Source organism: Zophobas morio, unplaced genomic scaffold (genome assembly GCF_036711695.1).
Source record: "Zophobas morio isolate AGI-343-1 ecotype UQ-CSIRO unplaced genomic scaffold, CSIRO_AGI_Zmor_V1 ptg000057l, whole genome shotgun sequence".
NCBI lineage: Eukaryota > Metazoa > Arthropoda > Insecta > Coleoptera > Tenebrionidae > Zophobas > Zophobas morio.
This window is the reverse complement of record NW_026972162.1, coordinates 103,653-130,586: the sequence shown is the minus strand read 5'-3', so window position 1 is coordinate 130,586 and position 26,934 is coordinate 103,653. Positions and strand designations below refer to the sequence as shown.

At 39.1% G+C, this 26,934-nt stretch overlaps 4 protein-coding genes across 6 annotated transcripts; 2 read left to right on the top strand and 2 right to left on the bottom strand.

Annotated features, from left to right (window-relative positions):
- The first annotated feature begins 10 nt into the window (after nt 1-10).
- LOC135143049 (regulator of MON1-CCZ1 complex) lies at nt 11-2,738 on the top strand. 2 transcript variants are annotated; one of them, XM_064074890.1, is made up of 8 exons: nt 11-235; nt 283-760; nt 813-1,042; nt 1,103-1,259; nt 1,424-1,593; nt 1,706-2,375; nt 2,526-2,611; nt 2,668-2,738. In XM_064074890.1, exons 1-7 carry the CDS (start codon nt 137-139, stop codon nt 2,579-2,581), a joined length of 1,860 nt encoding a protein of 619 aa, XP_063930960.1. In that variant the 5' UTR covers nt 11-136; the 3' UTR covers nt 2,582-2,611; nt 2,668-2,738. The 2 variants fall into 2 exon arrangements, with proteins under 2 accessions (XP_063930960.1, XP_063930959.1); XM_064074889.1 differs by lacking the exon at nt 2,668-2,738 and having other exon boundaries at nt 2,526-2,651.
- On the bottom strand, nt 2,586-8,209 carry LOC135143048 (vacuolar protein sorting-associated protein 8 homolog). Of its 2 annotated transcripts, none has more exons than XM_064074887.1 (9): nt 8,185-8,209; nt 8,075-8,132; nt 7,882-8,012; nt 7,642-7,833; nt 7,396-7,592; nt 6,758-7,076; nt 5,831-6,552; nt 3,845-5,568; nt 2,586-3,040 (listed from the first exon to the last, which is right to left on the bottom strand). In XM_064074887.1, the coding sequence occupies exons 3-9, from the start codon at nt 7,945-7,947 to the stop codon at nt 2,751-2,753; spliced, it is 3,510 nt and encodes a 1,169-aa protein (XP_063930957.1). In that variant the 5' UTR covers nt 7,948-8,012; nt 8,075-8,132; nt 8,185-8,209; the 3' UTR covers nt 2,586-2,750. The 2 variants fall into 2 exon arrangements, with proteins under 2 accessions (XP_063930957.1, XP_063930958.1); XM_064074888.1 differs by having other exon boundaries at nt 8,075-8,125; nt 8,185-8,202.
- A 71-nt stretch (nt 8,210-8,280) lies between these two features.
- On the top strand, nt 8,281-9,765 carry LOC135143050 (islet cell autoantigen 1). Its single transcript, XM_064074891.1, has one exon. It carries the CDS (start codon nt 8,392-8,394, stop codon nt 9,604-9,606), a length of 1,215 nt encoding a protein of 404 aa, XP_063930961.1. The 5' UTR covers nt 8,281-8,391; the 3' UTR covers nt 9,607-9,765.
- An 804-nt stretch (nt 9,766-10,569) lies between these two features.
- On the bottom strand, nt 10,570-17,963 carry LOC135143005 (armadillo repeat-containing protein 8-like). Its single transcript, XM_064074829.1, has 6 exons — nt 17,771-17,963; nt 16,897-17,712; nt 15,076-15,242; nt 14,805-15,025; nt 10,841-11,522; nt 10,570-10,786 (listed from the first exon to the last, which is right to left on the bottom strand). Exons 1-6 carry the CDS (start codon nt 17,807-17,809, stop codon nt 10,750-10,752), a joined length of 1,962 nt encoding a protein of 653 aa, XP_063930899.1. The 5' UTR covers nt 17,810-17,963; the 3' UTR covers nt 10,570-10,749.
- Nucleotides 17,964-26,934: the final 8,971 nt, after the last annotated feature.

The following is a 26,934-nucleotide window of genomic DNA, read 5'->3' as shown; positions in this document are numbered from 1 at the left end:
AAAGTACGCCCGTCAGTTAAAGTCGTCAAGTCAGCAAGCCACCCAAGCCACTGACAGTACTGACACCTCTGCTGACACTGTCAAATTAAAATGGTTAAAGTGGGGTTATGTTCAGATTAATTTATAATTTGTTATTATGGCATTGGATTATTATTTAGAGTTATCCGAAAATCCAGTCCGCTTCGAGGCCGTCAACCAACTCACCAACGTGTTCTTCGATGACTCAAACAAACACGTAAGTGAACCACCGAATTCAACTCGAAACACATTCCTCCATTTCAGGTGTTTGCTGTGCGCTCAGGGGGTGTTATGGGGGTCGTGGTCAAGGGCCCCAAGGAGACCGACAAGCCCCTAAATTTCCGCATGGAGGACCATGGTCCCGTCCTCTCCATAAAGTTCTCCTTAGACAAGAAAGTGTTGGCTGTTCAACGCACCAACACCTCAGTCGAATTCATGAATTTCAATGGAGTAACCCTAGATTCTGAATACTCGCAAAGCTGTAAGAAAAATTCCAACATTTTGGGGTTTGTTTGGTCCCAAAATAACGAAGTGGCGTTCATGACGGACCACGGTATTGAGCTATACATGATCATACCAGACAAAAAGTCACTGAAGTACTTAAAAACGACCTCGGCGACGGTTCAGTGGTTTGTGTGGTGTTCTTTGAACAGGATAGCGTTGTTAGCGTCAGCGCATGGGTCGCAGTTGCAGCCTATACTGTTTAAACCAGGATCGATTAGTAAATTACCAAAAGTGGAGAGTAAGTTGGACAATTTTTAGAAAGTCGGGTTTATGCAATGTATTATTATTAGCTGAACCGGGCCGCATGGCCCTAGAAAGGGACGTAACATTGTCTACCCTGTATGAGGTTCCAGCAGTATTAATTCTCAGGCACCAAAGTGGACCTCAGAGTGCTGAGGTTCATGTCCATACTTTAAGTGGCCCTGGGCAAGCTCCTGTTAAAACGCATGTCTTAAAGTTGGGGCTTTCAGGTAGATTTGCTATTAATATTGTGGATGACTTGATTTTAGTCCATCATCAGGTGAGTTTAGTTTGTGTTGACAATAAAAAATGTAATAAAAATCTATTTGTGTAAATAAAGGCTTCAAGAAGCTCTCAAGTTTTCGATACAGCTTTACCGGGAGAAAGTGATGGTATCGTGAGATATCACACCACAGTGGCGGCGGCAAGATCTTTCAAACAAGCGCAGATCACTCTTCCGGGGTTGGTGGAACCTCAAACCCACGTTTGCGAATTATGTACGTATTTAGTTATTAAAAAAAAAAAAAAAAAAAATACAGCTGTTGTTTAAATGAGATTTGAAACCCTGGACGAAGGAATATATTATTCATTCGTCCATGTTTTGCATTAACACATACCCGATTCCAATGTTACACATTTGTCTGATTTATGAACTTTCAAGATTCTCCCAACTGGGTGGTATTCCAACCTAACATCGTCATAGATGCAAAACTGGGTTGCTTATGGCACATCAACCTTTGCTTATCTCAACTATGTGCATCAATACCAGATCTTGCTACTTGTACCCAAGTAGCTCTAAAACGCACCAATGGCAAACTGATCTTAATAAAAGTACGTATAAATCTGAGTAAGCTACAATTGTAAAACAGTATCTGCGCTTTTATAAGTGTTGCCCACTTCAACACTTTTTTTTCTCAATTAGTTATATAATGCTGCTCCTTAGATGATTCTAGATGCCATCAGACACCCAAAACCGCCGTTAGACAAACTCCAGGAGTCTTTCAACCACATTAACAATATCTACAGAGACTCCTTAGAAGCAGAACTACAATCACACACCGCGTCACCACCAGGGGCACCATATTTAAAATCTCCACCGCCACCCAGAGTCTTGATAGATCAAATGGACATGTACAACGAGATTTATCAGAAACTAGATCTTGAAACAGATTTAGAGAAACTGGAATGGACTTTAATAAGTTACATGACGTCATTGTTCGAACAAGGCATTCCGGCACAGCATAATCTAAACGAGCTGTTAATAACCACACTCGTGAAGAGGAAGAAATTCACAGCTTTACAACAACTGTTGCAGTATGGAGTAGTGTCCGATTCTAAGCCACTGGCGTGTTTACTGTTGTCGTTGGGGAATTTGCATTCAGCGGCCTCACAGTTGGCGTTAGATATGTTGGCAAGACTGAATGCTACCGAAGAGATACAAGAGATTCTTTTGAGCGAGGGACAAGTGTTGTCTGCTTTGAAACTGGCGCAAGAGAGCGCTAATCCTAGGAAGTTTTTACAAGCGGCGCAGAATACAGGGGATAATACTTTGTTTCATAGCATTTTGTACTATTTTAAGAATAATTCACAGTTTTCTAGCGCTTTTAGCAAAGGTGAGTGTCTTAATGAGTAATTTTCTCTATCGTTAGTCGATTTAAGTGAGATTTGTCGCCATTTTTTGAAGTATTATCATCGTTCCAAGTAGGCTAGGTTTTTGTAAAAGGCGGCACGTTCGTTATTTAAATTGTCGCTTTTTGTTATAGATGAGAGACTGAACAACTTCGTGCACCAGTACAACTCCACGTTCTTAGAAAACTAACACCTGTTGAAACATGTATATATTTTATTTGTACAAATAATAAAAATATAAATATCACAAATTTATACAACAGCATTACATTGCAGGTAGTAAAAGAAATTGCATTCAGTATGACGAATGAGTGAAGGAAGTTGATGAAATGTTTAAAAACCTAATACAAGACTAGTACTTAAAAGTGCCCCTCTAAATCAGGCCTTGCGTGTGTTTTCGCCTCACTTGCGTGTTTCTTACCGAAAATTTTTCTCGTTGGAATTTGACTGGCCGTCATCCTGCACTGAGGACACGCCGTTTCAGTTTCAGTCATCTTCAGGCATGCCACGTGAAAGCAATGCCCACAGCCCCATACAGCAATTGACTGTTCGTTCCCGATATCTTTGGATAGCGGTTTATGGCATAATCTGCAGCTGACGCAGGACACGGAAACGCCTCGCCCGTGCAGACAGAGTGATTTCGCTAATTCTATAAAAACAATGCATGTTACGCGTTTCAAAAAATTATAAAATACTCAATCAATAAAAAAAAAACAGTCGGTAGACCTTCTCGGCATTAAATTATAAAATTCTAACCCAAAGAGACACAACTGATTTAATTAGTCGCCTAATAATTATTTCTTGCTATACAAATACAAACGGCTAGAAAATGTTGACTGGTCATTCAAGAGGAAAATTCAATGTTACCACGTTACCAGACAGTTAGGTGCGCCATGTGCCGTATTGAAATAATTTTTATTTGTTACTTTAAAACAAGAAAAGGTCCGACCAGGCAAACAAATTTATTGGGGCCCACTTTGACAAAGTCACAAAAATTACCGCAAGTTGGGTAGCAATTAAGCGATAACCGCACTATATTTACCATCATACTTTAACATACTCTAAGCTTAATACTGAAGAATTCAATAACTACTCTGTAAATATAATTATGCAAAAATAATTTGGATATTTAATTGTGATTATTTCTCACTTAACGAAATATCTGTCAATCGTATCAGAAATATTATTATAATACAGCACGTGTTTCCTAACTGCCTTACGACCACTGTAGTAATATGTGTACATAAATAAATAAAATAAAAATAAAAATATAAATTTTAATTTGATTTTGCAAATATATTCTTACATTTATTGTTTGTTTTTCGTTGTAACTTGCAAATTGGTTTCTGTAACTTTTTTGTTACGCACCAAAAACTTATTATTAATGGTACTGTTATGCTACCGATTGATCCATTATTACGTATACATTGGAAAGATAAAAATGCGAACGTACCGTGATGCAGATCCTTGCTTAGGAGCCTCAGCGTGGTGCTGAACACCTGCACGTCATGTACATAGTCGATCAGCATCCCTTGCAGCAGCAGTTTAACATCACCGAAACTGGCATCAGAGACTAGATTCAACAGTTGCGCTGGCGGTACGTGGGGGGCGGCCGCATGCAACAACTGCCTCAACGACATCGTCTTTGTGCTCTTGTGGTGTTGCAACAACATAAGCCACAGCTTCTGTGCCCCGTCGGAGTCCAAGTGCTCAGCTCCGCGAATACACAAACTAACGCCGTCGTCCACCATGTCGTGTTGCAATAGCAACTCCAAGGCTTCCATCCACTCCCCTCCTTGTTCCAGAAGAAGAGCTGTGGCGGGGTGAACTTCGTACTTCCTCGTGATTTTTAATGCTTCTTCCACCCTGCAAGAGCTCACCTGAACGTACCCGCAAACTTCCTTTCTGTCTTTGATGCATAGTAGTTCGAGGTACGCCTCTGCGAGTTCCGGAGGTAGTTTCATGTCGCTTGAAACTATCCCTTTTAAAAACGAGTGGTGCAAATCGGGGGTACCCTCGACGATCCTACTTAACTGTACTACGAGTTCAGGGAAGTGTTCTACGACTATCTCGCTAGTTTTCTTGCTATCCGCAGCTACTAAGTCTTTGAAATTGACAAGAAATTGTTGCTCCACGCACCGCTCCTTGTCACTGATGTAGTTCAGAATGTAGTTAAAAACGTCGGATTTGCGCACCGGGTCTCGCAAATAGCACGTGAGGACATTTGAGTAGTCGTTATGTGCCTCGTAGAGGTATTCGGCCACCCTGTAGCACCTGGAGTCCAGCGCCAGCTTTAACAAGTCGTCGCTGGACAAGTGCCTCAGTTTCCCAGCGTTGAGCAAATCTAACCACGCCTGCTCCCTCTCGCCGTGGTCCCTCAGACTCAGCGGCTGGTCCATGACATCCGTCAGCGATCTCACCACTACGTCCAGCATGCCTTCGTCGATGTTCAAGTTGTTCGAAGTCACCAATCTCGTGATAAAGCACGCTAGATTAATAATTTGACCTGCCGAAAATTCGGGCGGTCTCACAATTTGCATAAGAATCTGAACCAAGCGCTGCCTTTGCAGCAGCCCCATCTCCCCCGAGAACTCCACTTCCGTGAAGGCCAACCCCACCACATTCAAGAACTCTCTAATACTGAACTTGAGCAGTGCGCGCATGTAGGGATAGCTCTGCTCATCTTCCGTTCCCTTGATGGAGTGGGCCGTTTCAAGACACCTTAGCACCTCGTGCTTTGCCCTCGGGACATCCTTCTCGGGGATCTGACCGCTGGGGTACCCCAAACCGGCCAGACACGATGACACGTACACCAAAATGGTATTCCCCAGGCGATGGTTATCCGAGGTAAGTTCACACAAAAATTCCGTCAGAGGGCTAGCGTAGTCGCCTATTGTTTTCGTGGTGATGTGGATCCAGGCGTCGTAAAGCTTGCGCTTTTTGCATATACTGAGCGCCTGGTGCAGGTCCAGACAGGTTATGTCCAGCGAAAGAAGGACGTTTTCTAGAGCTTGGGAGTCTTTCTTTTCGAGATAACTCACGAGGGTTTGGGCCACAGCAGGGCTGGTGGTTCTAAGGAGGCCGTTGTTAATGTGGTCGGTCAAGAGGGTGTAGTACCAGTCTTGGTTGCTTTGATCACTGGAGACGGCTTCGAGGAGCTCGTTGCAGAGGATATCACTACAAGAAAAAACTCAGTGTTCTACGTTAATCAAAATTTTTGCGTAACTAGGCACCTATTCGACCATTTAGGGACTAAGTTAAATGTTCAGTTAACAACAGCCACGCAGTATAGTACAGTAACACTAATACAGAAATTAGATCAAGGGCTTCACAAGAATTATCAAGCATTAAATTATAACTGTGCACATTATTATATTGACTTGTATAAACTGTATAAATACATTTTATTAATATTATAACTTTCAAATACTTTACTCACGTTTTATTCAGCTTTACGCAGCAGTTGACCGCCGCCGTCAGACTATCTTTATCCACGGTATTCTGGTTGAGATTCTCCAGGTATTTCTTCAACAGCGTGGAAGTGAAAATTTCTCTATTCATCCCCTCTTCGGCTGCCAGATTCAGTGCCTCCGCCCACCGCCCCTGCTCACTGAGATACAACAGCCGCTCCGGCCACGTCCTTAATTTTATCAAATGCACAGCCTTCGTACCCAAAACTAGCAACTGATCCCCGCGACTAGACAGACTGTTGTAGCACGCCCTTTCCCCGGCCAAGGCGAACGCTTCGCTGACCCCGCCCCCCACGGCCAGCGCCTTGAAGTGGGCGGAACTGTAGACTAAGCCCGCGTTGCCCAATTCCAGAATTTCCAATTCCGTTTGTGTCCGAACCTCCACCAATCGCAGGTTCTCGTTGATGTCCAAGAGGGCCAAGTGCCTGGTTCCGAGCCAGTGCATGGCCGTGAGCGTGTAGTTTAACTGAACGGTTCGCAACGGAAGAAGTCTGACTCTGTTGTTATTGGTGGCATGCAGAACCACTCTTGTGTAGTTGAGTTCGCTGCTGCGCCCCCACGCAAGGACAGGTTGGAACGTCCGCCCCACGGACACCAACTGCCAGGAGATTAGGGGGAGGGAGGTGGAGACTCGTGGAAGGGGCTGGGAGAAGAGGACTTTGAGGCGGGGTCGGATCGATATTACTATTACCTAGAATTTTAAAAATAAGAATTTGTAGTTTGCACAGGGTGTTTCATCGAAAGGCAACCCCCAACTCACATTTTTTTTCTGAAAACACATATTTTGAAAACGTGTTTTTGCAGAGATCAAGATTAATTTACAAAGTTCAGAATGTTAGCAACATTCTGAGGGGTAAGTCTCAGATGAAACACCCTGTAGTCATAGAGCTTTATACTTTGGATAAAGTTGCCATTGCCACTAGAATATGACGACTAAGGAAGTGGATATCGTGTCCTTGTACAAGAGGTTCGAAAACGCATACTTCGCCTCGAGCACCCGAGAAGAGACATTTGGAGTCCCAACTACGCACACCCAGTCTGCGGTTGAACGAAAGAGAGAAAACGCACCCAGAAGAGTCACCACAAAGGGCTAGGTTGTTGAGAAAAGTAAAACGGAGATGTAAAACGGCCGTTTGTGGGGCGTGGGCATCGGGCATTTTCCTTATTACGTCTCCGGTCGCCGTATCCACCATTGAAATAAAGCCACGTTCGTACCTGCCGATAATAATGCATACTAGAATCAATTTTTCAGATACAATATACACGAACTAGAGTAAAGTCGGAGCCTTGGACTATTTCAAACTAGGGTTTCCATAAAAAATGTACCGATGGCGTCATAACTAATGACATCAGTTACAAAATTTTAAGTCGTGAAAATCACATCAGCCTGTTCAAGGATTTCTGTCAAATTTTTAAGGAATTTATTCCAGACTAATGTAGAAATGCGTAAATTATGATTTTTTTTTTAAATATAATAATTTTAAGGAACAAACGAGAACGAACACTTTACTCCATGAGGCATGCTTATAATTACCCTATAAGAAGTCTTGTGGAATCTAGATTAAAGGCTAAAGCTGATACAGCTCCCTGATCACTAAAATTAGGGTCATAACAGCACCAACAAAGATTCTGTTCTGAATCAAAGTTTAAAACATATCCATGAGAAGTTCCTATTGCTACGTATTTCAGACTATTTGTTATGACAGTTGGTAAACCAGCACCAACCCGTTCCTAAAACAATTTGTTCACATAAACCACATCTTAACCAACGACGAGGTACCCCTGCCGACGTCAACTGGGTCGAAACCCCTTGCAAAATACGGTGACACAACATAGACCGAAATTTAGTGGTCATACTTTGAAATGATTGCAGAGAGGCACTGTCACTCCCTTCTTCTGATTCCATGTCCCAAAGGACGCTTTCCAGCGAGGGAGCCGCAACATGAGGAATATCAAATTCCAAGTCATTTAACTGGAAAGTCTACAGTTGAAATTGGGGCAATTGGAGTTAAAGACCAACCTCTTTGATATCAAGTAGGGAGTCATCCGAGTCTTCAATTAGAATTTCCTCGCTTTCTGAAGCCATGTTTGGAATTTTTAAATATAATTAAGACTCAACTAATATTGTGTAAAAATCCAAATTCATGTTTGCTGGGGGTGTAACATTTTATTTACATTCGATAGGTGTTGTAAATGCCACAATAAATGCATACCTTCAGGGGTGCCAACCCACTTCCACTCCTCCTAAAATTTGAGCCACCAAACTAAAACCTTATTAATGTTATTAAGAACGTAACGCATTTGAGGTTGTAATTTTATTTACAACGATCAACATGTTTCGAAATGTGTGTGCACTTTTTTTGCAAAATTTACCCCTCGAACCGTACCTTAGCGTCTCCCCTGTTGGCAGCACCGTTTTTTAAGTGACAGGTGTCAAAACCGATTAAAGTCATTTTGATTTTTCGTACGATAGATACGATACGCATTAAATGTTTTTGAAAAAAATTATCGTCTGTTAATCTCGCCAACGATGCAACATCAGTACTGGGTGACAAAAAAGAGCGTTTTACGAAAATTAGGCGGCAAAGAAGACGAATGTATCGTTTCCTCCGACGCCGAGCTCGACGCAAAACTCGAGCTTTTCAAGTCCATTAACGAGAGCTGCGTCCAGCTACAACGAGTCATAGACCTTTACCAAGAGCGCCTATGCTACTTAGCCCAGGAGGAGAACGCCCTCGGCCGCTACCTCAAGGAGTACGGCAAAAACGAAAAAAACGCGAGTGCCGGCCAGATCATGTCAACAGCTGGGAAAGCTCTGGCGTACACCGGCCACCAGCGGCTCACCGTGCGCCCGCCTCTCGTGCGTCTGCATCATGAGGTGGAGACCTTTCGGGGCCGTGCCGTCTCTGATACCCGCGTCACGGTACTGGAGATGGAGAAGGCCCGGACTGAGTATCGCGCGGCACTCAGCTGGATGAAGTCGGTGTCATCGCAACTGGATCCCGATACGGGTCACGGCCTCGATCGTTTTCGCAAGGCGCAGTCCTACGTGAAGAGCACCAAGATGAAGTTCGACCGGCTTACGCTCGCGTGTTTGCAAAAGGTCGACCTGCTGGCGGCGGCGAGGTGCAACATGTTCTCGCACGCCCTGGTACCGTACCAGGGGGCGGTGTCCACGTTCGCGGCGAAAGCTGCGGAGACCCTGACTTTGGCGGCGAGCAAAGTGAGCGACGTGCAGCCATACGACTTCAGCGCGATCGCAGAGTTGGCCACTCCGCAGCATGAGAAGGACAAGAACACATTTTTCAACGCCGAGTACACGGATAAGGAGGCGGAGAAAAAGGAGAAGGCGGAGAGTGTGACCAAGGAGGGATGTCAGGAGATGCAAGTTTCCAATTTGTTGGGGGAGGATTTTTCCATGTCTGCTCCCGCCGAGGCGACGCCCGTTGGAGATTCGGCGCCCAGTTCGACCTTGTTGGATCTGTGTTGGCCGAGCAGTGCTGACTTTTTAGGGGGCGATTTTATGCCCTCAAAGCTCATACAGGAAGGAAATTTTGATTTTAGTCAAATTGAGGTTGAAAAAATTGAAGAGAATACCAAAGAATCGAATGATAAACCAAAGAAGGGGGGCGCAAAGGCGCCAGAGAAGAATGGAACGCAGATGTCCTGGCTCAGTCTGTTTGCAGAGTTGGATCCTTTGGCAAATAATGATCAGGAACTGAATAATTCAGGAGATAGGGCGTAATGCTATTTTATACTGGATTATCTTTAAGTATTATCTATACACAATCTACGAGTATTGTAATGTATATAACATTCCTTTGTGATTCTTTTGCACTAGTCATACCCAAACTGCATTATTTTAAACGTAAATCAATATACTTATGACTTAAAATAATAGAAACGTAATTTTCCCACGATTTCCTTAAAAGTAACAACTGAAGTTTGATGTTGGTAAAGTAAGAAAAAAGGGGTTTCGTTCTTAAGTTATACTTAGATATCAGAAAGCATAAGACTGTAGTGCAGACTTATTACATTGATGATTATTAATCATAAGGTTACTGTGGAACTGGACAATTTCTGACAACACTAAAAGACATAAATTGGGTCATACATTAATTTTTTGGACATCCAACTTGTGAAAACGAAAGAAGTCATAGGCAATAGTAACTAGTTACTTGCATTATAAACCCGGAAATTAAGTTAATTAATTAAATGATTTCATTTTTGGGCCACCATTGTCTAAATTTCGTTTCCGAGTAGCCTAAATCGTTCGTAAACAAGCTGTTTCTGGCCTAAACCGTGGAAAATCACACTGACACTTTCATAACTTTCTGTACAAAGGAAAGTCCATCCTGATTGTCACTCTCGATTATTTAAAGCTACGTTTCTAATGCAAGCAACTGTCAACTCTGTTATGTCAAGAAATATGAAATTATTTAATTTTTTAAAGTCATACATTTACGCGGCCCAAACAATTGTATGCATTACTCTGCCAGAAACTAGGTACTCTTGCGAATGCTCACTAACGCTCGGCTTGGCGAAATCGCTCGTATTCGCAAAACATTAGTTTTTGGCCTTGTGATGCAAATAACTATTTTCTTGGTATAATAGAATGGACAGTCAGTGCGGATTTTCCTTTACATAGAGACCAATAAAATTGTTGTGATCAGTGAATATAATTGGAGAAAGTAGATTAAAAACTCAGTAACATTGATTAACTTTTAATGTGCTTTTAAATAAGTATAACACAGGATAGGTACTATGTTCGGGCGTCAATTTGTTGCCTAAAATTAAAACAATGCAAAACAAAATATACACTTTCAGTCTACACATCACATTAATATCAGACAGGGGGGTCATGAATCCTTAAAACAGAAAACATACTTCATACATCTGTAAATTGCGTGAGAGCAGTTTTAACTCTGCAACAAAAACCTCGTTACCTTACCTCCACGCACATTACCTCTCTCTCTTACCGATTGTACAGCACCGTGTCCGAAGTGCTCAACAGCTGTTGCAGAATATTCACCACTCCCATTTCCTTCAACCTAGTCTGCCGTTCCAGCGACCCGGGTTCCCCCAGCCTTGATAAATTATTGATGCAGAACACTGAAGCCTCCTGCAGGCACGGCGCCGGGTGGGTCATGTAATCAATCAGCTTCTTAAGTACGTCCTCGTTCGACATGATGTGCTCCCTGGCCTTCTCTCCATCGGCGATGTTGCCTAGAATGCACAGCGCCTGCTCCTTGACTTCGGGAGAATGCGGGCCCTCCAGTACGAGTACCACACCTTGCATAACCTGGGGGCCATGCAAAGACATCATAGTGTCCGTGTGCGTCCTCGGAGACACCAAGTTTCTGAGTAGGCCTAGAGTTTTCATGAGGACGCGCGTGTCCGAGTCCGCCAACAACCGAAAAATCTGATCGGTTCCTAGGGCTGTGAGGATTTGGGATTTGACTCGTTGTTCGGCTTGGAAGGCAAGGTTCATGAGGGCCCAGACGCCGTTGAGGCGGAGGGACGGCTCCGGGCGGATCGTGAGAGTGGCCAGAAGCTGCACCACGCCCTGCTGGAGCATGGGTTCTTTGGCGGGGGAGAATTCAAGGAGGAGGTTGCACAGAGCTGAAGATGCGGCCGTGAGCAATTCGGTGGAGGGGCAACCTGGAAGAGTTGTTTCGTGTTTAGAATACAAAAAAAAAGGTGAGTTACAAAAAATCGAATATGAATAAGTCAACAGCTACGACTAGTACAGCAAGATTTACATGGTTTGGTAACTTGTGGTTAGGATTTTGTTAAATATGTAAATACATATTTTGCTCTCAATAATTAAACGTATTGCCCCCTTCACCGAAACGCCAAAAACAAAATCTGCGAAATTTAATCTTTAATGTCATAAAATTTCATGTGCACTTACGACCTCAATGCCAAGTATAGTAAAATTACGGTTTCAAAGCGAATTAGTCTTTTTTTTTTAAAGTAATAAATAAAAAATTGGTCTAAAGAGTTTAGACAGTACTTCCCTCGCTGTCGGAAACGTGACGACTGCATGTCTATTATGTTTTTTTTTTCGCAGTAGATTTCATTTTTTTTTTTGAGTCACCCGGTATATGCAAATTCAAAAAATATGAATGGAATGATAAATTACAAGTACAGACTCATCATATTTTGTATATTCTAGATAGGATTTATTCGGCAAACTTTTGAGCTGATGTCATCAGTTTTTTGTAGAAGATAACCAAATATATTTTGACTAAAAATTTATTATGCTCTTTATAACCTTAAAACATTTGCAAGATTTCAAAACATTCGGTTCTGGAGTTCCTGATTAAATCAATAAAATACATTTACCCATTCATTAATTTTTTTGGGTCACCTGTATATGCAAATCCAAAAACTATGAATGGAATGATAAATCACAAGAAAAGACTCATCATATTTTGTACATTTTAGATAAGATTTATTTAGCAAAATTTTGTGGTGACGTCATACATTTTTTAGGGGGGATGAGCAAATACATTTTGATCAAAAACTTACCATGCTTATGATAACTTTAAAACACTTTCAAGATTTCAAAACATTCGGTTTTGTAGTTCCTGAGTAAATCAATAAAATAAATTTACGCATTCATTAATTTTTTTGAGTCACCCTGTATATGCAAATCCAAAAAATATGAATGGAGTGATGAATTACAAGTACAGACTTATCATAGGATTTATTTAGCAAACTTTTGAGCTGACATCATCAAGTTTTTGGAGGGCATCACCAAATATATTTTGAGTAAAGATTTATGATGCTCTTTATAGCCTTAAAACATCTGCAACATTTCAAAACATTCGGATTAGCAGATTCAAAATTAAATTGCAAAATGTTGTATTATAATTTTGATTTTTTTTCCAAAAATCTGGACGTTTCGGGTAAAAACTCAATTCGGAGTCGTAAACTACATGTTTAGGACTATATTATTTTATACAATTTAAAACCCATTTACTATGTACAATTTTGAAGTAACGTCATCACATGAGTGGTGGGGATGATTAGACAAATTTTGGTTAGCGTTTTTTAATCGGTCCAGTACTTTCGGAGATTATCTGTCTAATAAAAATCCAGGACGGCAGACAGACGGAAATGGGAGACCTATTTCTTCGTCTTCTAGGGGTCATGAAAGATCGAGAAAACGTAAAAGTAGAGAGTCGGCCGACGGACTCGATTACAATACTTCCTTTGCTTACGCTCGGGAAGTAAAAGCATGTTATTATTACTATTATTCAAAAAATTAACTAGATCCACTTGACTTGGGGTTCCGTCTTCATGTTTTTTAATTAAAGTTATTTTTAAATATTTCAACAAAAAACTCAGTGTTTTCGTATGTTACACAATTTAATTTTAAGTATGTACTTACCACATAAAATACGGGTGAATTAATAAATCACCGCATAGACGCATATCATTATATGCATTTTAAATAGGATGTATTTGACAAATTTTTGAGATGACGTCAACACAATTTTGGTGGGGATGGGCAAAGGAACTATAATAGTAATAATATTTATCTTCTTACTTCACATGTGGTTCAGTGTTCAGCAAAAGTTAGGTTATATCGACTTGATGTGACAGTTAAAAACGTGCCAACTTTACAAACTAGGTCGTTCTGGATTTGACTTATACACATTGTCGTTGCCGCCATTTTTAATACCAATAAAATGAATCATGAAAGATCGAGAAAACGTAAAAGTAGAGAGTCGGCCGACGGACTCGATTACAATACTTCCTTTGCTTACGCTCGGGAAGTAAAAAGATGTTATAAGTCAAGCGAAAGATGTTACAAATTACTAAATTTTAAGCACAATCAACACGTCGTGTTTCAATACAAATACCTACAAAATGCAATTAAAAAATACACGAACGTGTCCACTTTAATTACTAACAGAAAACAAATATTTCAACTCGGTGATTTCACATTAAATGGTAAAAGATGTATTTTTGGTATATTTACCACACGAATAATTTTGGGTTATCACTGAAGGTTAGCATCCGTACCGATTTCCAAATTAAATTTATTTGGCAACTAATTTGAAGTTCTCTTTCGTCGCACGTGCAAATGCTGGGGTACCTACCTACACCTAAACTTTTGCGTCGAAAACTGGTATTTCAAATTTGTTTTACGAATGTACATTTGGCACTTATTAGCGACAAAGTTAATACCAACCTAAATACGAACTTTGGACTGGTAATATTACTAAAAGTATTATTTCTCAAAAATATCTGTTGTGAGTATAATGTACAAAAAATTATGTACATTACTCATGCAGCGCCGCATTTGAATTATCGTAAATAATTGGAGAACTAAAACTAAACTAATAAAAACACATTTTTTTTTTAACAAATTTATGTTGTTCCTTAATACACATAAAAATTTCGAAATGGGGATGAAACCATTTTTGTAAAATCTATTCTTTATTAAAAAAATATATATTTCGCAATGACTTGTACACAAGTCAAAAATCGTAAAATGGTTACATGCAGAGTCTTTACGTTACTAATAAGCGTACATGAAAAATAAAAAATAATCCAGTTAGGTGTTCTGCTGTTCAGTTGCAGTCTTATCCTAAATAAACTAAGAACTAGGTTACAATCACAGTTTTAACCTCACATAGCAATAAATTACACTTCAACTGGACAAATGCCTAACGCCTCCATGGATCACTTTTTCTGTTCACTCATAGTAGGAATAAAATAAAATTCGTTTAGTCTAAATAGTATGCGATTTGGCATTTAATTTCTCGGAATACAAACAACATTAAAGCCCTTAAATCCAAGCTACACATTGTCACACATGCAACTAGCAACTCAAAAAGAATCCGAAGCCCCGTTTTCTGTACTGCAATGCAATGTAGGCGTTAAAACCATACCGAAACGTCAGAAAAACAATCTGCAAACACATACCTGTCAGTAGGGCCATCAGAGGGCGCCACACCGAATGATCCTGAAACGTAGTACGCAGCTGCTGAACTGACCTACTCAAAGAGTGAAGACACCGCACTGCCGCCAACCTAATGTCCTCGTTTTCGTCATCTAAACCTTCTAAAACACTGTCCATTAAGCATTTGGTGTCGATAATGCGTTTTCTTATGTCTTCGTCGTTTGCAGCTAAGGAAGCAAAAGCTCTAAAACCGAAAAAATTATCCTAAATGTATGAACAATGAACAAAATGTACCTGAAGGCTGCCTGCCTTGCAGCAACGCTACGGCAGCTCAGTAAATTCACTAAAGCGCTCACTAATTGATTACTAATTGCAGCAACCTGCTGCAAATCGCTGTCTACTTCGGTCAAATAAGCCAGAGTGTTGGCAGCTGAAGCTCTGTTTCCTTCCGAGTGTTCAGTCTAAAAAAAAGGTCTTCCAAAAATACTGACAAATATCAAGGAGATCCCTCTTAAACGTGTAATAAAAACTTGATACAATTTGTATACTAATTAGGGATGTACCGACTAGTGGCCGACCGGTCGGATAAGCCGACTATTCGGCCATTTTTCATCGTCGGCTGCAGTCGGCGACTGGTCGGCTAAACAGCCGATCGGTCGGCTTTTTTTATTAAAATTAAAATAGTATATAAAACAATTAAACCTGGTTTACAGAACCTCAATTAAATATTTAATTGCGATTTAATTTTTAACCCCGCTTTGAAGTACCATGTGACCGACTCTACGCCAATCAGACGTCGCTAATGGCCTTGTTAAATGTGCGATCAACTTAATCTCAGTTAAAATATTATATAAACTGGCCCTAAATTGTGTTATTTTTTATTTTTGTACTGAGTTACTAAAAAAAATTAAATGTTAAAATTATCCAAACAAATTTAACACATTTTTTGGAAAACAAAGGAACTTTAGTTATTCCTTTTATTAAAATAAAACAAATTTTCAAGGTAGTCAGAGAAATAGAAAAAAAAAAAAACACACTGCCTGTCGCATTTATAAACCGGTTTTAGCAAAGCCGAACAGTCGGCCGACTAGTCGGTTTTTACTGGCCGAACAATCGGCTAGTCGGTTAGTCGGCCAGACCTACAGTCGGTACATCTCTAATACTAATACATAATATTTAATATAGAATTCAAACTTGAATGGCAATATACGCATATACTCTTCACTTGGGACACAACAAACTGATCTAAGGTTATTTTGAGAGAACTTCCGTCGTCTCTAAAGTACAGCATAGTACAACAAACCCAGTTTTTCGAAAAATTATACGATTTAATTTTGCGAATTTTATTTGTTTTATGATAACCTCTATAAGTTGAAATACAGCTATGTTTGTAATTTGTAGAGGAGCATGTTCAAGTAAGTGTGACAAGTATATCAATTTGGATAATAATAGTGTAATACTAACAATAACAATTTTGTATACGCAAATTTTCGGGAAAATGGTGACAGCCGTCCCCAATTTAATAAATAAAATAAACTGTCCCATTAATTCATTTATTTTTTTTTTTGAGGAAAAGCAGATATATTTTGATTAAAAATTTGCCATGCTTACGATAATTTTTAAATGTTGTAAGATTTCAGAACAGTGGCACTTTCGATAAAACCGTAAATTCGTTTATTGCAGTTTTCTTCAATATTTTTGATACGGTATTTTACACAGAAATCGATCTATAATTCTCGCACTTGTAACTGAAGGTAAGCGAAGAAAAATGTTGCTGCCTCGGTGTGAATCGAACCACACGCCCCCTGCTTACAGGGCAGGTATCCTGACCACTGGACCAGGAGGCCGCTTATCTTTCTCCGCTTACCAATGTGTTATTGTGCCGCCCCAGTAAGTTTACAATTTCTTCACCAATAATGTTTGGAAGTTTATTAGATATCGCATCGATACCTGAGGAATTGCTGTAAAGAAATATTTGAAAATCACCCAAAGGAGGTTCATACACAGGCAGAACACAATACTCAACATTATTAACAGAAAGACTTGCACACACAATTTAATTAATGCAACTTGCTTTGTGAAGTATTCACGGTTTCCCCCTTGACTTGTACGTACCTGACACAGCCGGACCAAACAGGGCAAAGTCCTATACGTGATAATGGGGTCGTTAGACGAGATGGCTCCAGCCCGGTGCAAATTAGTGAGACACCTGGCAGCCTCTAGCTGCATCTCAATAGGTCTATCTCTTCCGATCAACGTAGCTAAAATACTAGAAACCTTCACGTCCTTGTATGTTGTGTTGGCCACCATATTTGCCACGTTCTGGTTGTTCCAACACATGGAAGCTAAGCACGCGAGAACTGGTATTCTGACCGAGCTGTTTTGCACTGACAGAAGCGCGGCGAGTAGGTTTGGTGCCCCCATGGCGCACAGCTCGTTTTGCTCTACCGGTGTCTTGCACGCCGAGCCCATAATACTGGCCACACAGGCCTGCCTTCGCAAGCTCTCCCCAGGTCCGGCGAAGGTGAGCAGTTTGTGCAGCCTCTTCACGTCGATTTTATTCTGAGGTGAATCTGACTGGGACAGCGTGCGTAAGCAGCTCAAGCATGCGTCAATTAATTGGGGCTCGTTTTCCTCAAGCGTGTTTAGTAGTAATTGGATAGTTCCGGAGTTGATTAGGATCTCCACATGCTCATTTGTTCCTTTGGCCAGGGAGCCGACAGTGATCGCCGCCTCTATTCGCAGCATGGATTTTGTGTTCCTGTCTTGGAGGAGCTGCAAAAGGCGCGGCACAATGCCCTGCGCTATTACGCTTTCTTTCTGGCGGTTCGAGCCAATAACGGAGTTTTTGATGCATACTATAGAGGTTAGGCATTTCTCGGGGTCCGAGGAGTACAGGTTGTCGATGTACGCCCGGGTGCTTTCGACACTCTAAATAAATGCGACGGTCATCGGCGTTTTTGGGTTTAAGGTTATGTGGAGGACTTACCATGAAGGTGGTGAAGGGCGGCTGCATCTCAAATAGCATTCTATTTTTACCGCGAATTTAGAAGGTAAAAGACGGTTCGGTTAACAAGAAAAACATGTAAGTTACTCAACAAATGTACAGTTTTGAAATTTTACATAGGCTTGACGTTTCTTGCAAAAGGCGACAATTCAATGGTCCCGCTAGCTCGAATTTGCATTTGTTCAAAAAGAATTACATTTTGCTTTGCTGCTGCCTTAGACAAGGAAAGAGAGAGGCCTGGACTGCCCATGCGTTGAGTTTGAACCACGTTTGAACCCCGTTGTTTGTTGTTTGAAGACAAATTTATTTTGGCAGCCACTTTTGTCATACTTTTCCATCAGTGGCGTTCGTGCTAGCGGCATTGCTCTACTGTGGCATTGCTGTGTATCACATTTATAAATTTACAATAAATAACGTATAATATGTTTATGTTTTAGTTCTGGGTTTCCTGCTAATCCAGAGCGGTTAGCATTATATATTGGTTTTATGAACTGTGGCTTTGACTTTAAGTCTCATGAAAACGAAGAAGCGAAAGCAGTGCTTGTACTTAATGGGAGTAATATATGTACCACTGTGGCATTCACATTCACACCTGACATGCTAATGTTTTTTTATATTTTACATGCTAGTTTTATGCGTCCAACATATAAATATAAAAAAAGACAAGGAATAATCGTTGAAATTATTTCATTTAATTTGGAAAGTGATAAATGGTACTTGGAAAATCCCAATTGGCAATTTTTTGAGCTGTTTTTTGAATGGTTCTCAAAAACATACACTTGTGGGACAAACTATTCATTCATGTATGAGTAAAAGACACAGGTATGAAGACTGTCTTCGTAACATTTGATGGGGCACCATCAAGTTTAGATATGTGTCATTTATTTGGCTACACCACCGCCTTTCCCAATCTTAAAAATATTTTTCTACCGCCCACGTTTTTTGGTTTTCTAATAGAGCTATTAACGCACGCAAATGACGTCACAGCAGTTCGTTAATAGCGGAAAGGCCTTCTTTAATAGATCTGGTGTAATTTAGACCGGTAAGATTGGTAGCAATGACGAGAAATGTCAGGTGAATGTCAGTGGCAAATCTAAACTTAAAATTTACCACGTTTCCGGACGCGTAACTTCTTCGCAAGACATTTTAACCAATTTTAAATTACAAAAACTCGAATTGATTCGAATTACAATTGTTGTTGTGAAAATTCGAACCTCAAATATTTCGTGGTTAGTGTCAGACCAACCCATCACCAACCCCGACAAAAGTCCCCAGATTAAAAAAAATGCAAATTTCAATTAAATTTTGGGAAAAAACGTGTGCGGTAGAAAAAATAGTATAAATAACTCGTTCATAAGGCCATTGAGGCACTCATCCTTTATATAACTCGCGGCTTCGCCGCTCGTTCTATAAACTTGGATTCGTGCCTCAATATTTGCCTTATGAAACTCGTTCTTTAATATACTAATTGTGTTACCAAGGGGAGTAATAAGGTACACATTTTCTATGATCCTTGCCACATGCTAAAATTAATACGGAATGTGTTTGGTGAAAGAAAAACCATCCAAGTTAAAGAGGGTTTATTAATTTCATGACAGTCCATACATGTTGTTCAGGAAAACGAGGATCTGCATTTAGCAAATAAATTGAGAAGTGTCCATCTTAATTTTTGTAAACAAAAAATGAAAGTTCGTGTAATAACCCAAACATTCCGCCAAAATTGGAGACATGCGCACAAAATTAGAAAACCCGCGAAAAATTCGAAAAGTGGCCATGAACTGTGATCGTCAACAAAATGGGGACCATACGTTGTGTTTTGAATGGCGGAATGCGTTCGGATACAAATTGGCGCAATGAGGAGCGGGAAGAGTGTAGGAAGTCAAAGTCAGCGCTGAAAAGGAACATCTTTTATTCAATTTTGGTAAAAAGAGATTTGAACTGAAATAGAATCTTTAAGTTTACACATATAACAAACAAATGGCTGAAAGTTGGTTCTTCTTAAGAGAGAGAACAAAAGCTGTGAAATAAACTTGATGAGCATATTTTCCCAGCTGCAAAACCCCTCCATCTTTTATGAAAACAATTATAAATTTAGTTATAATATTTTCAAAATCCTAACAGTGACATATAATAAAAAAAAATTGGTCTAAAGAGTTTAGACAGTACTTCCCTCGCTGTCGGAAACTTGACGACTGCATGCCTATTGTGTTTTTTTTTCTCATTACATTTTTGTAGTGGGAATTTAAAAAAAAATTGTGATGACGTCATCAACATTTTTGCAAGGACACGTATATCAGTTGGGATAGATGTAGTGTAATACTAAGAATAAAATTATTGTATTCCCAAATTTTCGGGAAAATGAATTGGGTCGTTTTGAACATTGATTTCTTATAATCAATAAAATAACGAAACAATTTACTCATGTATACGGCAACTGAAAATCGTTTATGTATAAACATTCTTAATTTAAGATGACAAGCGTAACAGCATACGTGAGAGTCAAACAGAGAAACTGTAAACAAAACGACCATCGGTTTTATTGCTTCGACTTCCGCTTATTATATAAAACATTGGGTTTTATTTTAATTCTTGACGGTGAAATTCACAATTGGTTGATTATAAACATGTCTATTTCACATTCGCGGAACCAAGTGAACGCATAAAACAAATGCACGTCTGTAATGTTAAAGTCGATGTAAATAAGCGTGCTACCCTTATGTTTCAACCGAGTTTTTCCTTTAACAAATTTTGTGTCTACCAAATTGGGTTGGTTGGGGTGTAACACTAATAATGAGTGTTGCCTTTAATTTAATCAATAAAATAAATTGGCTTCATTAATTTTTTTGAACCACCTCTTAAGAAAATCTAAAAAATATGAATGGAATGATAAATCACAAGTACAAACTCATCATATTTTTTGCATTTTAGATAGGATTTATTCAGCAAAGTTTAAGGGTGACGTCATCAATTTTTTTAGGAGGGATGAACAAATACATTTTGAACAAAAGTTTACCATGCTTATAATAACTTTAAAATATTCCCAAGATTTCAAAGCATTCGGTTTAGTAATTCCTGATTAAATCGATAAAATAAATTCACGCCTTCATTAATTTTTTTGAGTCACCCTGCATATGCAAATCCAAAAATATGAATGGAATGATAAATCACAAGTACAGACTCATCATATTTTGTACATTTTAGATACGATTTATTCGGCAAACTTTTGAGCCGACGTCATCAGTTTTTTGTAGAAGATAACCAAATATATTTTGACTAAAAATTTATTATGCTCTTTATAACCTTAAAACATCTGCAAGATTTCAAAGCATTCGGTTTTGTAGTTCCTGATTAAATCAATAAAATAAATTTACGCATTCATTAATTTCTTTGGATCACCCTGTATATGCAAATCGAAAAAATTTGAATGGAATGATAAATCACAAGAAGAGACTCACCATATTTTGTACATTTTAGATAGGATTTATCAGAGATATGTAAAAGACTAGATACAGATATTTAATGTTCTCGTGGACATACGTTTAGGGCCAAAATGTCACTGTATGTTTATATCTCCCTCTTTTTCTCTAGCACGTATAATGGTAATCCGATATCTGAAGGTCTCGCTCTGTACGGCGCAACCAATCAGTTGGCGCAACGTTTGTCGTTGATGCCGTTCTTGTGTTTGTGCCGGTCCCTGTCAGACCACTCAGGACTGTGGGTGGTTATGATTATTTATAATTGCCGCCATCAGAACGGGCCAATAACAAGACAAACACCTTTTAGAGAGTGATCGATGTAGCCTACAGTTGGCAATCCATAGTACTGGTGCTGATATAGAAAAGGATAGGCGACACAAAGTATTGCTACTCTTAGATCATAGATGTTGGCCCTAGATCGGGAAAGCTATAACAGCATCTGTCTTTTACATATCTCTGGGATTTATACAGCAAAATTTTGTGGTGACGTCATAAATTTTTTAGGGGGGACGACCAAATACATTTTGATCAAAAATTTACCATGCTTATGATAATCATGTACATCATGTACCCATATTCAATTGAAGGAACAGTATTACACCGCAATTTCAATTTCAAAGATCTAGGTATCCTGTTTGATGCTCAACTTATGTTTAAAGAGCATATATTTAATGCTATCAATAAGGCATTCAAAATCTACGGTTTTATATATAGAAACTGTCGAAATTTTACCAATTTGACCATTTTGAATACCCTGTTTTGCTCATTGGTGCGACCTCACCTTGAATATGGTGCATTGATCTGGTACCCCATCTATAGAACATATAATATGTCCATTGAAAAAGTGCAACGACGTTTTTTAAAATTTCTCGCCTTCAGAATGGACGGTGCTTATCCTGTACGTGGCATCGATTACAATATTCTCTTGAATAGATTTCAATTTTCTTCTCTAGAAACTCGAAGAATGTTAACAGTCTTGCGTTTCCTCTATAAGTTAGCTCATGGTAAAATTGATTGCCCCTTTATCTTGGGTTCCCTTCGGTTTAATGTTCCTCGTCCTGGGCTGCGTTACGCTCCGTTGTTCAAGCTCTCTTACAGCCGTACGAATGTAGCAGTCAAAGCTCCAGTAGCAGTATTGATGTCCACATACAACGTTCTTTGTCAAGATTGTGATTTACACCATGACTCAATAAATTCGATTTTAAATCATGCTCGTGCCGCTTTAAGTGTTGTGGAATCGTGAAACGTTCTGTTGTCTTTATTATGTATACCCTGTCATTTTATTGTGTTATTGTATTTTATATTGTACACTTTGATCTCTGTAACTGGGTTTTTACCTGTAGAATGATCAATAAAGATTAAAGATTAAAGATTAAAGATAATTTTAAAATATCTTCAAGATTTCGAAGCATTCGGTTTTGTAGTTCCTGAGTAAATCAGTAAAATAAATTTACGCTTTCATTTATTTTCTTGAATCACCCTGTATATGCAAATCCAAAAAATATGAATGGAGTGATAGATCACAAGTACAGACTGATCATATTTTGTACATTTTAGATATGATTTATTCGGCAAATTTTCGAGCTGACGTCATCAAGTTTTTGGAGGGGATAAGCAAATATATTTTGAGTAAACATTTATTATGCTCTTTATAACCTTAAAACATCTGCAAGATGTCAGCATTCCGTTTTGTAGTTCCTGATTAAATCAATAAAATATATTTACGCATTCATTAATTTTTTTGAGTCACTCTGTACATGCAAATCCAAAAAATATGAATGGAGTGATAAATGACAAGTACAGACTCATCATATTTTGTACATTTTAGATATGATTTATTCGGCAAACTTTCGAGCTGACGTCATCAAGTTTTTGGAGGGGATAAGCAAATATATTTTGACTACACATTTATTATGCTCTTTATGACCTTAAAACATCTGCAACATTTCAAAGCATTCTGGTTAGGAGATTAAAAATTGGTCTAAAGAGTTTAGACAGTACTTCCCTCGCTGTCGGAAACGTGACGACTGCATGCCTATTATGTTTTTTTTTCGCAATGGATTTCAAAGAATTCGGTTTTATAGTTCCTGAGTAAATCAATAAAATTAATTTACGCATTCATTAATTTTTTTGAGTCACCCTGTATATGCAAATCCTAAAAATATGAATGGAGTGATAAATTACAAGTACAGACTCATCATATTTTTACAGTTTAGATAGGATTTATTCGGCAAACTTTCGAGCTGACGTCATCAATTTTTTGGAGGGGATAAGCAAATATATTTTGACTAAACATTTATTATGCTCTTTATAACCTTAAAACATCTGCAAGATTTCAAAGCATTCGGTTTTGTAGTTTCTGAGTAAATCAGTAAAATATATTTACGCATTCATTAATTTTTTTGAGTCACCCTGTATATGCAAATCCAAAAAATATTAATGGAGTGATAGATCACAAGTATAGACTCATCATATTTTGTACATTTTAGATATGATCTATTCCACAAACTTTTGAGCTGACGTCATCAAGTTTTTGGAGGGGATAAGCAAATATTTTTTGACTAAAGATTTATGATGCTCTTTATAGCCTTAAAACATCTGCAACATTTCAAAGCATTCTGGTTAGCAGATTAAAAATTAAATTTCAAAATGTTGTTTTATAATTTTGATTTTTTTTCCAAAAATCTGGACGTTTCGGGTGAAAAGTCGATTCAGAGTTGTAAACTACATGTGTAGGACTATGTTATTTTATACAATTGAAAACCCATTTACTATGTACAATTTTGAAGTGACGTCATCGCATTAGTGGTGGGGATGATTAGACAAATTTTGGTTAGCGTTTTACCATCTACATGATATTCTTAATATAAGTACAAAATTTCACAACAATCGGTCGAGTACTTTCGGAGATTATCTGTCTAATAAAAATCCGGGACAACAGACGGACAGACGGACAGACGGACGGACAGACGGACAGACGGACGGACAGACGGACAGACGGACAGACGGACGGACAGACGGACAGACGGACAGACAGACGGAAATGGGAGACCTATTTCTTCGTCTTCTAGGGGTCATGAAAGATCGAGAAAACGTAAAAGTAGAGAGTCGGCCGACGGACTCGATTACAATACTTCCTTTGCTTACGCTCGGGAAGTAAAAATTAAATTTCAAAATGTTGATTTATAATTTTGATTTTATTTCCAAAAATCTGGACGTTTCGGGTGAAAAGTCGATTCAGAGTTGTAAACTACATGTGTAGGACTATGTTATTTTATACAATTGAAAACCCATTTACTATGTACAATTTTGAAGTGACGTCATCGCATTAGTGGTGGGGATGATTAGACAAATTTTGGTTAGCGTTTTACCATCTACATGATATTCTTAATATAAGTACAAAATTTCACAACAATCGGTCGAGTACATTCGGAGATTACCTGTCTAATAAAAATCCGGGACAACAGACGGACAGACGGACGGACAGACGGACGGACAGACGGACGGGCAGACGGACAGACAGACGGAAATGGGAGACCTATTTCTTCGTCTTCTAGGGGTCATGAAAGATCGAGAAAACGTAAAAGTAGAGAGTCGGCCGACGGACTCGATTACAATACTTCCTTTGCTTACGCTCGGGAAGTAAAAATCGGTACGAATGCCTAATTTATAGAAATTTCAAAAATTTCGATATTTCAACCGTCGATTCTGGAAAAACGGTTGCAGCTATCAAAGAATCGAGGCCGGAAGTGAGTTCTAGAGCTCGAAATCTACAAGAAAATGTACTCAGTTAGGTTTCGAAAATGTCAAAATTTCGGCGAAATTTGAAGAAGGGGGGACCATTGGAAAATTTTCACTTTTGAAAAAGTCGTTTAAAAATTCTGAAAAAATTCAGGGACGTAGATCTCGACGTGCTGATTCCAAAAATATAGGCTGTTGATGGTCGCGGAGCGACATTTTCGAAAAAATCGGTACGAAATGCCTAATTTATCGAATTTTCAAAAATTTCGATATTTCAACCGTCGATTCTGGAAAAACGGTTGCAGCTATCAAAGAATCGAGGCCGGAAGTGAGTTCTAGAGCTCGAAATCTACAAGAAAATGTACTCAGTTAGGTTTCGAAAATGTCAAAATTTCGGCGAAATTTGAAGAAGGGGGGACCATTGGAAAATTTTCACTTTTGAAAAAGTCGTTTAAAAATTCTGAAAAAATTCAGGGACGTAGATCTCGACGTGCTGATTCCAAAAATATAGGCTGTTGATGGTCGCGGAGCGACATTTTCGAAAAAATCGGTACGAAATGCCTAATTTATCGAATTTTCAAAAATTTCGATATTTCAACCGTCGATTCTGGAAAAACGGTTGCAGCTATCAAAGAATCGAGGCCGGAAGTGAGTTCTAGAGCTCGAAATCTACAAGAAAATGTACTCAGTTAGGTTTCGAAAATGTCAAAATTTCGGCGAAATTTGAAGAAGGGGGGACCATTGGAAAATTTTCACTTTTGAAAAAGTCGTTTAAAAATTCTGAAAAAATTCAGGGACGTAGATCTCGACGTGCTGATTCCAAAAATATAGGCTGTTGATGGTCGCGGAGCGACATTTTCGAAAAAATCGGTACGAAATGCCTAATTTATCGAATTTTCAAAAATTTCGATATTTCAACCGTCGATTCTGGAAAAACGGTTGCAGCTATCAAAGAATCGAGGCCGGAAGTGAGTTCTAGAGCTCGAAATCTACAAGAAAATGTACTCAGTTAGGTTTCGAAAATGTCAAAATTTCGGCGAAATTTGAAGAAGGGGGGACCATTGGAAAATTTTCACTTTTGAAAAAGTCGTTTAAAAATTCTGAAAAAATTCAGGGACGTAGATCTCGACGTGCTGACTCCAAAAATATAGGCTGTTGATGGTCGCGGAGCGACATTTTCGAAAAAATCGGTACGAAATGCCTAATTTATCGAATTTTCAAAAATTTCGATATTTTAACCGTCGATTCTGGAAAAACGGTTGCAGCTATCAAAGAATCGAGGCCGGAAGTGAGTTCTAGAGCTCGAAATCTACAAGAAAATGTACTCAGTTAGGTTTCGAAAATGTCAAAATTTCGGCGAAATTTGAAGAAGGGGGGACCATTGGAAAATTTTCACTTTTGAAAAAGTCGTTTAAAAATTCTGAAAAAATTCAGGGACGTAGATCTCGACGTGCTGATTCCAAAAATATAGGCTGTTGATGGTCGCGGAGCGACATTTTCGAAAAAATCGGTACGAAATGCATAATTTATCGAATTTTCAAAAATTTCGATATTTTAACCGTCGATTCTGGAAAAACGGTTGCAGCTATCAAAGAATCGAGGCCGGAAGTGAGTTCTAGAGCTCGAAATCTACAAGAAAATGTACTCAGTTAGGTTTCGAAAATGTCAAAATTTCGGCGAAATTTGAAGAAGGGGGGACCATTGGAAAATTTTCACTTTTGAAAAAGTCGTTTAAAAATTCTGAAAAAATTGAGGGACGTAGATCTCGACGTGCTGATTCCAAAAATATAGGCTGTTGATGGTCGCGGAGCGACATTTTCGAAAAAATCGGTACGAAATGCCTAATTTATCGAATTTTCAAAAATTTCGATATTTCAACCGTCGATTCTGGAAAAACGGTTGCAGCTATCAAAGAATCGAGGCCGGAAG